This window comes from Epargyreus clarus, unplaced genomic scaffold (assembly GCF_041222505.1).
Source record: "Epargyreus clarus isolate Ecla_fem2 unplaced genomic scaffold, WU_Ecla_fem_2.2 ptg000002l, whole genome shotgun sequence".
Lineage (NCBI taxonomy): Eukaryota > Metazoa > Arthropoda > Insecta > Lepidoptera > Hesperiidae > Epargyreus > Epargyreus clarus.
Window position 1 is genome coordinate 7,369,207 of NW_027332210.1, and position 12,459 is coordinate 7,381,665.

Here is a 12,459-nt window from a genome sequence, read left to right on the forward strand (position 1 = left end):
AAATAAAATAAGAAAAAAATATTGATTTTATACAAGAGTCTGTTTTATACAGTACCTAAGTGTATAAGTGTATATAAACAGCATGACCAATATCCCCAGCGGGTGTACGCTAACAGGTTTGCGTATAAAAGTAACCGCAGCCTTGCACTTGCCACTATTTCCGCCGCCGCATTCAGCGCTGCTACCTCCGTATATAAATAGCTTTATTACGTAGATTTAGTTAAATTATGGATTTTTTATTACGAAATATTTTTAAAAATAATAACATTTTTTAATCTTTAGCCAGTCGTTTATATGAATGTTAGGTTATATTAAGATTAGGTAGAACAAATATGTAGGTAACACCGCCACACCAATTTATAGAATGAAGAAGTTTTTGAAATCAGTGGAACGGTATGGATGTCGGCTGACTTACATAACTTACATCTAGGTCTTCAAATTGGCTTTAGGTAGAACAGTAATTATGAACAGTAATTATGGATTTGGTTACAGCTGTCCATGAGTGTCAGAAACCACTAAGTTCTCAAATGTTATAAAAAAAGTGTTCACTGCTGTCTACGAACATATGTGTACAACGTCAAATGAATTTGGAGTCATAGACTTGAGTCACAGATGCATAGCCCTGAGGACTAAGTTAGGAAACCTCATATAAATAGGGCGTCGAAGGCTCCACCACTACACCTAATTCTACCTGATAACAGCAGTGTTCTGTACCCTTACCATGAGTTTGAAGTTTTGACAAATATGACTGTTTTGGTATTTGTTTACGTATTGCCCATACAATTTCCAATCAGTGTCCCTAGCGGATTGTATCAGAATTATAGTGTTCATAACGTAACATTAAATGTCTAAATTGACAAAATGGCGCTTTGTGTTTTGTCTCTCTTTTTTGGGAACATGTGAGGCAGACAAAAAGACTTGAGTATTTACTTATTGTTACGTTTACTCAACCTACTGAAGCAAACGGAACAGAATAATAGATTGAGTAAACGTAACGTAAAATTGTGGGATGTTTTGAAAACTCATGGTAAGGGTACAGGTTTGAAAGGTGTAGTATGGGAGACATACTAATCCGAGGCATTTAAACTTAGTCCTCAGGGGTAGCATCGAATCTGTGGCCGACATCAAGTAGAAATCAAATTTTATACGCGATTGATTACACATGATTACTGAAGGCTGCAGAAGCTACTTACCATCAAGAGGATAGCGTGCTGGCTACTTCTATATTACAAAAAGACTTTTTTTATAATATAGGAGTAGCAGACGAGCATCCACCTGATGGTATGTGTCTACTGCCGCCCATGGACATCTGTAATCAACCCCAGATAGGATTAGATATTCCCACCTGACGTCGGCCACAGATGCGCCGCTACCCCTGAGGACTAAGCTGGAACGCCTCGGAAAAGTCTGTTTCCCTAACCACACCCTTCAAACCGGAACACAGCAGCGCCTAACACTGCTGTTATTAGGTAGAAATAGGTGTGGCGGTGGTGCCGCCGGAGTCGAACCACAAAGGGTTCTACCACCTTCAAAGTCTCTTTCTCACTTTATATTATAATTTAACTCAGAACACAGGGGCGCTTGACACTGCCTACGACAGAAATAGATGTTCGCATCAATCTTGATAATTACAAGATTAGATGAATACATGAATCTGATTCTAATTATCCAGTGATTATGTTACAACTTACACGCAACGAGTCAATGACAATGTTATGTAATTGATCGTGTATGTAACTGGTCTGTCTGCATGCAAAGTCCTGGGTTCGATCCCAGGTCAATTACTACGTTACAATTATTTATTTAAATTTGAGAGGGTGTGTGTCTATTTGTATTTTTGTATTTCAATGACGTATTTAGATAAGCTTGTTACAGGGCTTTTCACTTTTCAAATTTGAAACTTTTCATAAAAGCAAACTTTTATCCCCTACGAAAAGGTGATATTGTTCTAAAATATCTTATTGTTTATTTATATTGGTCTGGTAAATAAATGAAAATATATGAAAAATCGTATTTTTTTAATAATATTTGAGCAGCAAACGAAAATGTTGTCCATCTTATGGCTACTTTCGCCCATGAATACTTTGGACAGATCAACCACAGATGTATCGTTACTGCTGAGGACTAAGGTAGGTCGCTTCGAATAAATGTGTCTCTGTAACAACACCCTTCAAACTAGAACAGAGCAGCGCTTAACGCCGCTGTTTTAGACCGAAATGGGTTTGACGGTGATGCCGGAGTCGAACCACGAAGAACTAGTAATTTCCTATACGCGACTGAGTACCTACTTAAATACAAGTTTACTTAGTGAATACATAGAATACATAGAAATAATCGATTACAAGTTTCTACTTTATATTTGTTTTTGTATCAGTTAATAATTTCTAAAGTGATCTAAATATAAATGATTAGTACATATTTCTTCCGTAGAGAAAAAAGACGCTTTCTACTATACACGTAGCCCCACATAAACACACTCGTAGGATACTCTATATCGTGGGTACCATGAACACATACATAGACAAAACACAAAGATGTAGACCCAGAATGAAAATTAATTCTATTTGCGTTTTTATGGTATGCCGGCAACTGTATTTTTATAATATAGGAGTAGCAGACGAGCATAGAGTCCATCTGATGGTCAGTGTCCACAAAAAAAATTATGTCTTGACGGATTTTTGTATTATACTCGTATAAAACATAATAGCAACAAATTCGACAAATAGAAGGTAAAATATAAACGGTTTATAAGCTCAATTTGGGGGATAAAAGTCGATTTGTTCCAAGCCGGTAATATAAACATTATAAAAGTAACCAAAAAAAAAAAATTGGCCTATAACTTTTTTATTTTTAGTGCTTGTTATTTTAGCTTAATAGTTGACTGTTCAAGTTTTAAGTGTCCATCTATTACGGTTCAAGAAATAGAGCCCTGTTACCGACGGACAGGCAGCGGTGGCTTAGGAATAAGTCATTCGTCAATAAGTCATAACGTTTTTAGCGTTTAGGTAAAAAAATAAGTCACATTACGCAGTTTCTAAATTAGAAAATGGGTCATAGTGTCAAGTGATTTAGCAATACGGATCCATCGTAAGTCGTAATGGCACGAGACTCAATCAACAACCGATCAGTTTGCAATTGAGAGCAGATTACGCATCCCGCGTGTTGCAGGTAAGGGGTGGAAATGGGTGATTTGCAAAATGCCCAAGCGTAAAAAATATTATTATTATTTTGTTATTATTTTGTATATATTAAGTCGTCCTTGATTGCCTGAATATTATTTAATTGTTTTCGAATTTTGTAAATCCTGTAGCATTACCACGAGTTGGCATAGAAACGCCACTATAGAAATGGTAAATAGAAAACTATTGTCATTTTGCTAGTGAATAACATAACTACTATCGTTACGGTATTTCTTGACAACGTCTGTCAAATTAATGACTCATGGGACCGAATTTGTATAGCAATAGATCATAATGACATTCGCTAGCGATTTGACTTCGATAGGTTTTTTACGTATCGAGTTACGTCACTACGGATTTTAGTTCTACGAGTAACCACCAGAGGCGCTGTACAATTTTTCATACATTTATTTTACGCAGTCGCTAGCGAGTAATACTTTTGTAAACTCATGGTAGTCCTATTGGTCTCAATATTATATCGATTTTAATATTATGACATTAAGAGTATGCTTTTCTTTCACAATTGGTAAAAGATAACATCAATAATTTTATTTAAATTTTAATTACAGGCTCCATTATAATAGAAGCCAAATTGCCAAATAATTAGTTAAAAATACGTTTTAATGGTAATGATAAACGTCGCTGATTTTACAAAATTAAAAAGTGTGATAGAAATCTGCTTTTAGTTTTTAAAGAATTTTAAAGAAATTTATATAGATGGAGTTTAATTTAAGTTCTTGCTATTTTGATCCTGGCACGAAAAGCACAAAAAGGTTTTTTTTAATGTAGAATTGGAATAGTAAACCAGCTAGCAGTTCACTTGATGATAAGTGGTCTTAGCTATCTATGTTTAACTTCATATATCTTTAAACTTTTTTGTACCTGAAGCTGATCATAGATGTAGATAACTCCTGAAGTCGCTAAGCTGGTTGCATTACATGTATATAACTGATTCACGCTGGAAATATGTGTGGCGGTGATACGTCGCGGTCAGACCATATTGACTCTACCAAAATTCATAGCTGATGGGGCATATTCTTGGTATTATTATTATGCTGATATCTGCAACTATTTGCATGGATCGTGCATATAGCAAAACTGCAATTTGGCATTAACTAAACATTAAAACTTATACTCCTGACTTAGAAAAAAACAGTAGCTCTGATTGGTTATGACAGCAACATCACCAAATTAATAAGTTCAAGTAACAAATGCGGACATTTTAAAGAAAGTCCAAACGCTGGCAACGACCTTGACACTGGCCATATTATCCTCTCAAGTGCAAGACCAACTAACTGACCAATACATAGCCGCAGCCTGCACACATTTGTATCCAGCGACGTTCATATACACGCCTCAGTGCACGACGATACGATGCAATGATTGCACGCTCTAAAAGATTTATAGATAAATGCAGTTCCCGGTGAAAATAGATAAATGCCAGTGCTCATGTGTTTTCTACACATTTCAATAGACGCAACCGCTTTGACTGGACACCGGTCCAGAGCATTGACGTAGGGGCAACCGCGGATTTGCTCAAGATGGTTCACCGCGGGCTTTTGGTCCTGTGCCTCAGTGCTTTCCTTGCAACGGCTTCCGCAGACACCTTCGGAGTCGGCTTGAAGCTCCTGGGAAGGATGTACGACAACTGTGAGAGGTCGCAGGAGATAATCAAGTGCTTCAAAATTCAGGCGGCGAAGTTAGCTGATCGTGCGGCCAGGACGGAAACACTGCCCATCCTCGATGGAGTTTCTCTCATCCGGAGAGCGGAGCAGGGTCGGGCGTTCCCGTCTTCCCTTCCAGAAGGCGATCTGAACTCCTTGACGTCGGACGAAGTCGACAAGTATCTCCATCTGGCTACATCGAAGCTGCTGCAAACACACCGCGTGATCATATCTCCGACGAGCGTCGGCGTGGATGTCGGTCGGGCGTTGACTGAAGGGAGGAGTAAGCTGAAGAAAATGATGGGACCGATCGTTGCTGGCGTTCTGCTCAAGGGCGGCTTCCTCGCGATGGCGTTCCAAGCGATTGCTCTCATCGCTGGAAAGGCACTGCTCATCGGAAAGATTGCTCTGTTGCTATCCGCGATCATCGGTCTGAAGAAACTGGTTTCTAGTGGCGAAGCACACGAGAAGACGACGTATGAAATTGTGAAGCATCCTCAGGTGTCACAGAGTCACACGTACTCCTCCTCTCATTACGGTGGTGACTTCGACACGACCGGATCTGGAGGCCACTACCGACGAAGCGGTGACGATGAGGTTGCTGCCCAAGAAAAAGCCTACAGAGCCTATGCCCAGAAACAGTAAACGCTGGAAGTGGAAGAAAAGCTTACGACTCCTTATAAATCACAACGACGACACGGCAATGCCACCAGCATGATTATCCCCAAAACCTGACATAAGTTTTGGCCGCTTTGCACTAGCAAATAGGAAACAAAGATTTATTTAACCAAAACCATTATTTATTCATGTATTCAACTAGACGACACTAATAATTTATATTAAATTAAGTTATTTATTCGATAGAATAACATATTTTAGACTTGTTTAACCCAAATATTTATGGCAAATGTAGATTGTCGATATAAATTATAATTTAATGTAAATATTTCATAGAAAATGTTTTTATTTTGTGCATTTTGGAATGTGTCTCGGTTTTTAGAATTACTGTATAATCCATTTATTTATATTAATTTTAATTTAAAGAATTTATTTTATAAGTTCGCATGAGTTTATTTTAAGTTATTTTATTAATAAATTATTATTTAATATTTTAGGCTAGTCGACGGGTACTGTGCATTTCTTTTCTTAATATCCAATTGTCCAATTTTGTATAAATAGGTTAAGTATTTAAGTTAATTTATTAATATTTATTTTATTTATAACCGGTGCTGTTTAGAATATTTAGTAAGTATTTTATTGTTGTTATTCTCAATTTTCTGTCATGTTATTAACATTTTCTGTTGTAATAACGACAAGGTGGTTACGCGCGTACCTTTATTATTATTTGTTATTACAAAATATTTTTGTTTTATGCCAAAATATATCAAATAGTATATCGTAGCTTATAATATAGAATGATGATGAAAAATATTTTGAGTAATAACAGATTGGAAAAGATAAAGACGTTGAAACTTTTCAATTGTTTTATTTATTTTAATCTTAAGAATGATGAATAAATTAATAGAAAATATTGGAAACTAATTCGCCTTTCATTTCGCTTCCCTATTCGTCTATTTAAGTTTTGAATAATGGTTCTCTCTTGCATGATGTGATCCAATAATGAGTTCGAATCAATTCATGAATGCATCTCTCGAATCTAATTTGCTTTGCAAATTGAGTGAGTGAATGATCTAAAATTTTACGCATTGCAGTTTAATTACTACCGCGTTCAACACGAAAGCGTCTGTGCATATCTTTAGTTAAGAAGATTTATAATGTTTTAAATATATTTATTTTTTTGCAATATAATAAAATGACGCAGACATCTTAGCTTTACTATCGATAAAACAATCAACACAACAGAACATGCGATAAATTAATTTGTCGGTCCAAAAAGATAAAGATATTTAAGTGAATGTCAATTAATCTGTCGGCTATTACACCTTGCGATACTATTAACTTAACATGTATTCTATGGTAGCGCCAAAATTTGAAGCTATAAGCAATGATTGTATTCAAATAAAGGAACAAACACATAAACATATACGAAGTGCTTACACGAAGTAGACCGTATTCGTGGCCTTACGTATTTCATTCCAAATGGGTTAGCAATGTTGCCTGATTCCGATATGAGGTGTGGTCCCTTGCCTACACAAAATTGCTGAAACTCATCTTGATTATACAGGCATAATCGAGGTATTTCTAGGTGATAGAGCCCTTCATGGTTCGACACCGAAGGCACCACACCACGACCGTGTAAAATAAAAAATACTATTGTGTTCTGGTTTGAAGAGTGTGAAAAGCCTTAGTCCTCAAGGGTAACAATTTATCTGTCTTCGACCCACTCTGAACCTATTTCGAGATCACAGATGTCAATGGCCAATAGCGACTTATAATTATCATACAATCGATCATTGTTTAACTTTTATGCTATGCAAAGTTAATTGAAAACCAAGGAAAATTATCATAGCGTCAACATTTTACATAATTACCGCCTCGCCTGATAAAACTGATGTACGGTATGTCTGACAAATGGCAGTAATCAGAATGAGCAATTAGTGTTAATCAATTTCAAGAGACATGTTATTAAAGTGATTGTTACAAGTAGTAGGTATGTAACTAAGTATCAAATGGGGTATAATTTTATGATTACTTAAACGATAATTACATTTGATTTGTTTTTTTTTTACAGCAGCAATATACTAGTTAGAAACTTGACTTCTCAATCCGATTGTCCTAGGTTCGAATCCACCAAAAGAGAACGCCGAACGGGCCAGGGAGCGCGCCGATCCCGCGCGGAGAAGGAGGCGCCGAAGGCCCAGATAGCGCCCCTCGGCGCGGTGTCCCTGTAGTCTCGGGACTAGAATAGGGCTACGGTATCCCCTGCCTGTCGTATGAGGCGACTAAAAGGGGGCTTCTGGGGTTGCGGGCGGCAAGAGTAGGAGCTCGAACCGTCTAGCAAGTAACCCCGGGAAGGACGACGGTGTGTGTGGCCGCATACCGTTGTAAACACTAGGTGTGTGCGAGGAGCGTAAACTGCTCCCCCAGGGAAGAGCCCGATTGGGGCATGGTGCTCGGAGGACTCCGGTTGTGTTCGATCGGACATCCCGGAGTTCTCCAACAAGCGTGCCCGGCTCCGGCCACCGGGGGGGTTTTAGTGCCAATAAAAATCCCACATAACCCGGTGTCGCTCCCACGTCGTCGGGTACCTTTTGAAGGTTTCCCCCTCGGTAAAGTTAAACATCGTGAGGAAACCTGTCCACCTCAGAGTTAGTTAAAAAAATCCTAAGGATATGTAAAGTCTAATAATTCACACTTGACCATCGCGGTGGTATATGGCCTAAATACCTCTCTTTCTGAGCAGACATCATGCCCAGCAGTGGGACAGTAATGAGTTGTCGACGAAAAGCAGTGTTAAACGCAGTTGTAACATGACTTAAACGGCGTCGTAGGAAGAAATGTTTATACGCGGTATCCAGTTTATCCCTGTCGACTAACTTAGGTAAGAATTTAATCCTATTTGGGATTAAGCAGGTGTCAATCTACACTTACCATTTGATGGACTTGTTTAGCTATTTGATACAAAATAGGAAAAAGGTATAATACATAAACCTACATTAATTTTTAAATGTTTTATTCACTGTATTTTGCATCCTTCCTCGGCGTAGCTAAAGAAAGTGTGCAATTAATTAAAAAAATAATAATGAAATGTCACAACAGATTATGTAACGTGACCGAACAATGGCACCGTAATTAGCAATGAATCAAAATGAAGCATGCTTAAACACGCTAAGCATATATTTTACGTTGGAACACCTTTCGCATGTTGCACATGCATGCATGTAACACAAACAGGTGAATAAACTTTATTATTTTACATTACGTTCCATCCCATTGCATTCTATCTCATCTTATCCCATTCCATCCCGTCTCATTCCATCACATTCCATTTCATTCAACGTAAATATCCATTCCACTCTTCAGGAGTAGCAGCACACCTGTGGCCAATGTTAGGTAGGAGTCAAATCTTATTAGGAGTTGATTGTAGATGGTAAGTACCAGCCCGAGGACTACATGCTCGTCTACCAAGCCTATGTTATTAATGAAGCGCCTTTATCCAGACACCAACTGGACTAATGACCTAAAAAGATTTCCTTCCTGAAATACTACTAACTTTAATACTACCTATTGCAAACTACTAATTTCGTAGTGCCACGTGTAATGACAGGGAAGTGTATTATCTGTGGTAGTCAACCGTGGTGGATATTAGGAAGTACACAAATTAATCGGATGTAGCCTATAAATGAGTTTTGATTGAAGTGTTACAAAGTGTGTAAAAAATAACGAAGTGTTTTGTATGCAACACTTTTAATTACTAAAAACGTGTGTTTAATAAAACGATAATAAAAATGTATAAAATGACTGATAGTTCCACTATGTTATAATAAGGTTATAAATAAGTGTTTTTTTTATTGAAGTGTTACTAAGTGTGCAAAAAATAAAGAGTAAGTGTAAAATAGTGAAGTAAATACTAAGAAAAGTGTTTTGAAAATTGATCATTAAAAGTATTAAATGAAGGATGAAAGCCGATTTCAGTATCTATATTTGCAAATTTTAATCGAATATATTGTGTACAAGAAATAGTTGCCGAATTAAGGACCTCCAATATATGGTATATGGTATAGAGAAAAAATACCCAAAAAAGACAGAAGATCTACATGAGACTAGTTACAGATGCTTAATTACCCCTAAGCCTGAAAACTCAAAAAATATATTTCCTTACCTCACCCAATCAAAACAGCAGCTTCATACTGCTGTTATAAGACAAGGCAAGACGTTCCCATTACTGCAGTTAAATCTCAAGAATTCTACCTTCAAAGTTGATGGTAAATCCTTAAGTAGTTCAACTGCATGCATACGAAAAAATCCATCTCGTGTGACAGTCTGACTGCGTGTAGCGGGCTGCAGCGCAACGTTACTTTATAATGAACCACCTCCATCAACAGAGCTAACTTTCATAGTTTTTCATCGAATACCATCAGATCGCGTGCTCTCAGCGGCGCGTGGCTTTCCCAGATTCGTCTGACTGTATCTGTGTGCTTGTGTGTTTGTATGTTTGCGGAGAAAAAATGTTTTATATGAGAAAAAGTGATTAATACTTCTTTGTGTCGGTTTTCTTTAGTTTTATAAAAAATATTTAGTTTTATAAATAATACGGTCTGATGGTTTATAGTAATATAGGTTTGATAAAATGGTTCCATTTTTTCAGGGGAGAGCAAATCGCTTGGCAACAGACTGGGCTTAAAGGCAAGAAATTTGTTTGCCGCGCACCGCTGTCACCTGTCACTCGTCCGCGTGGCCTGCTTCATGCATTTCCATGCATTTGTTCTTAAATCTAGTTCTTAAATTAGTCGCCTAGTGCGGCAAAATAATAGTAATAGTGAAATTCGTTAATTTACTTCTAAATGTATCGGTTTGAACAACAGTTAGGCTGTATGTTGTCTATAAATCAGTAAAATTTTTGAAGCCAAAAATAACTCAAAATTCTTGAAGTTCCACCATAATTTTTCAAAGCTTGGCGGCTACTCGTAAGTATTTGATGGTTGTCATTCTATTACCGTCCCAATATCGGGCACGGGTTTCTCTCACAGTAAAAGGGGTTAAGGTCGTAGTTACGTAGTCGTGTTACCGAATTGCTGTTTGAAGTACTTTACAATACCCTTGAATTTTTTCTCTCTCTCAGCCATGTAATTTTTCTTTGCCACTTAGTAAAGTGGAAATTAGAGATGCATGGGATTCCAACCTCAGACCGTCTAATTTCTAACCTAGTCTATCACAGACAATATCACTGTAAGTTGTTTGTATTTATGATTATACTTTAATGTTATTCATACCAATATTCTTATTATGTTATTTTTACATGTCCTTTTTTTACTACATTTTAAATACCTCACAGAATGCGTACAAAGCCAGGGACAGAAACTAGTTCAACTCTAACAGTAGGTATAGTTCCGTATCGATTGAAATTGGGGCTGCTAACTGACGATGCGCTCCACCTGGCGCCTGTTATAATTACTTTTGTTGCTGACTCTACATACGATATGTATGAGTACCGTGTGGCACGCCCGTTATTAATAATCGATCTATCGAATGGTTTCTTACTAAAGATCGACATTTGAAGATTTTTTAATATCGATAGTTTTTGGTTCCTTATAAAAATAAATAGTTTTGTAGTACTAAAAATTAATAATTTTCGATCTACTCGTATAGCAAAATGGATAGATCCTTTACAAATAACAGGCGATAATAGAATTATGGTCTAGCTCTAGCTGGCACGAATATCACTAGTCAGTAGTCTCTTCCTGTGGATGTAGAAGGAGATTTAAAACTGAAAACTAGAGAACATTGTGTTTTTATATACTTAATATAGGAGTAGCAGACGAGCATGCAGACCACCTGATAGTAAGTGGCTACTGCCGCCCATAGGCATTGTTAATCGACCCCAGATAGGATTAGATATTCCTACCTGGGACCAGTCACAGATGCGCCGCTACCCCTGTGGACTAAGCTGGAACACGTCGGAAAAGTACTCCCTTATCACACCCTTCAAACCAGAACACAACAGCGCTTAACACTGCTGTTATTAAACAGGAATACAAAGGGCTCTATCACTTTCAAACGGTACAGTTGCAATCAAAATAATTAAGTTACTTTTGCTATTAGTGCAGATTTTCTCTTCCCACCATCAGGATATCCCAGTGACCGTGCTAGTAAATTAACGGTTAGTAATCAGAGCGTGTCACGCACACAATATGCACACACACAATATGTACAATATGCATATAAACGGGACATGAGAATAGCTGCATGGGAATTTATAGAACAACGGTTATGTGACAGACTAGTGTTTTGTTCGGTCTCTTAATCTTAGGGGTAGACTTTTTTATAATATAGGAGTAGCAGACGAGCATGCAGTCCACCTGATGGTAAGTGGCTACTACCGCCCATGGATATGTAATCAATCCCAGATGGGATTAGATATTCCTACCTGAGGTCGGCGACATATGCGCCGCTACCCCTGAGGAGTAAGCTGGAACGTCTCGGAAAAGTATGTCTTCCTTACCACACCCTTCAAAATGGAACACAGCAGCGCCTAACACTGCTGTTATTAGGTAGAAATAGGTGTGGCGGTGGTGCCGCCGGAGTCGAACCACAAAGGGTTCTACCACCTTCATCTAGTGGTTTGGAGTTCAGCGTTGCAATCTAAAGGTGCGAGGTTCAAATCCCAGGTATCTTTGATTATCCCTGTACTTCCGGAACGAGAATAGGGCTAAGGTATCCCCTGCCTGAGGCCACTGACTGATTTATCGAAATTACGTGCTTATTAAAGATTCATTACCATTTAATGATGGATGAAAACATGGAGATGAAACCTTCGCGTTAAAACCGTTTCAAGGGTTATGAATCTGCACTCGGTAGGTTATTTCCTAAACCTCTCTTCCTCTAAAGGGAGATCCGTACCCAACAGTTAACAATAACGGGTTGATAATGGTTTTATTATAGAAGTGCTCATGTTAATTCCTACCTCACGTACTCGTAGGTATTATCACGAATGC

General features: G+C 37.8%; 1 protein-coding gene across 1 annotated transcript; it reads left to right on the plus strand.

Moving 5' to 3' along the window:
• The first annotated feature begins 4,529 nt into the window (after positions 1-4,529).
• Positions 4,530-6,319, plus strand: Osi11 (Osiris 11). Its single transcript, XM_073079066.1, has one exon. It carries the CDS (start codon positions 4,721-4,723, stop codon positions 5,486-5,488), a length of 768 nt encoding a protein of 255 aa, XP_072935167.1. The 5' UTR covers positions 4,530-4,720; the 3' UTR covers positions 5,489-6,319.
• Positions 6,320-12,459: the final 6,140 nt, after the last annotated feature.

Coding starts and splice junctions, on each gene's coding strand:
- Osi11 (XM_073079066.1), top strand. CDS start 4,721: ATGGTTCACCGCGGGCTTTTGGTCCTGTGCCTCAGTGCTTTCCTTGCA.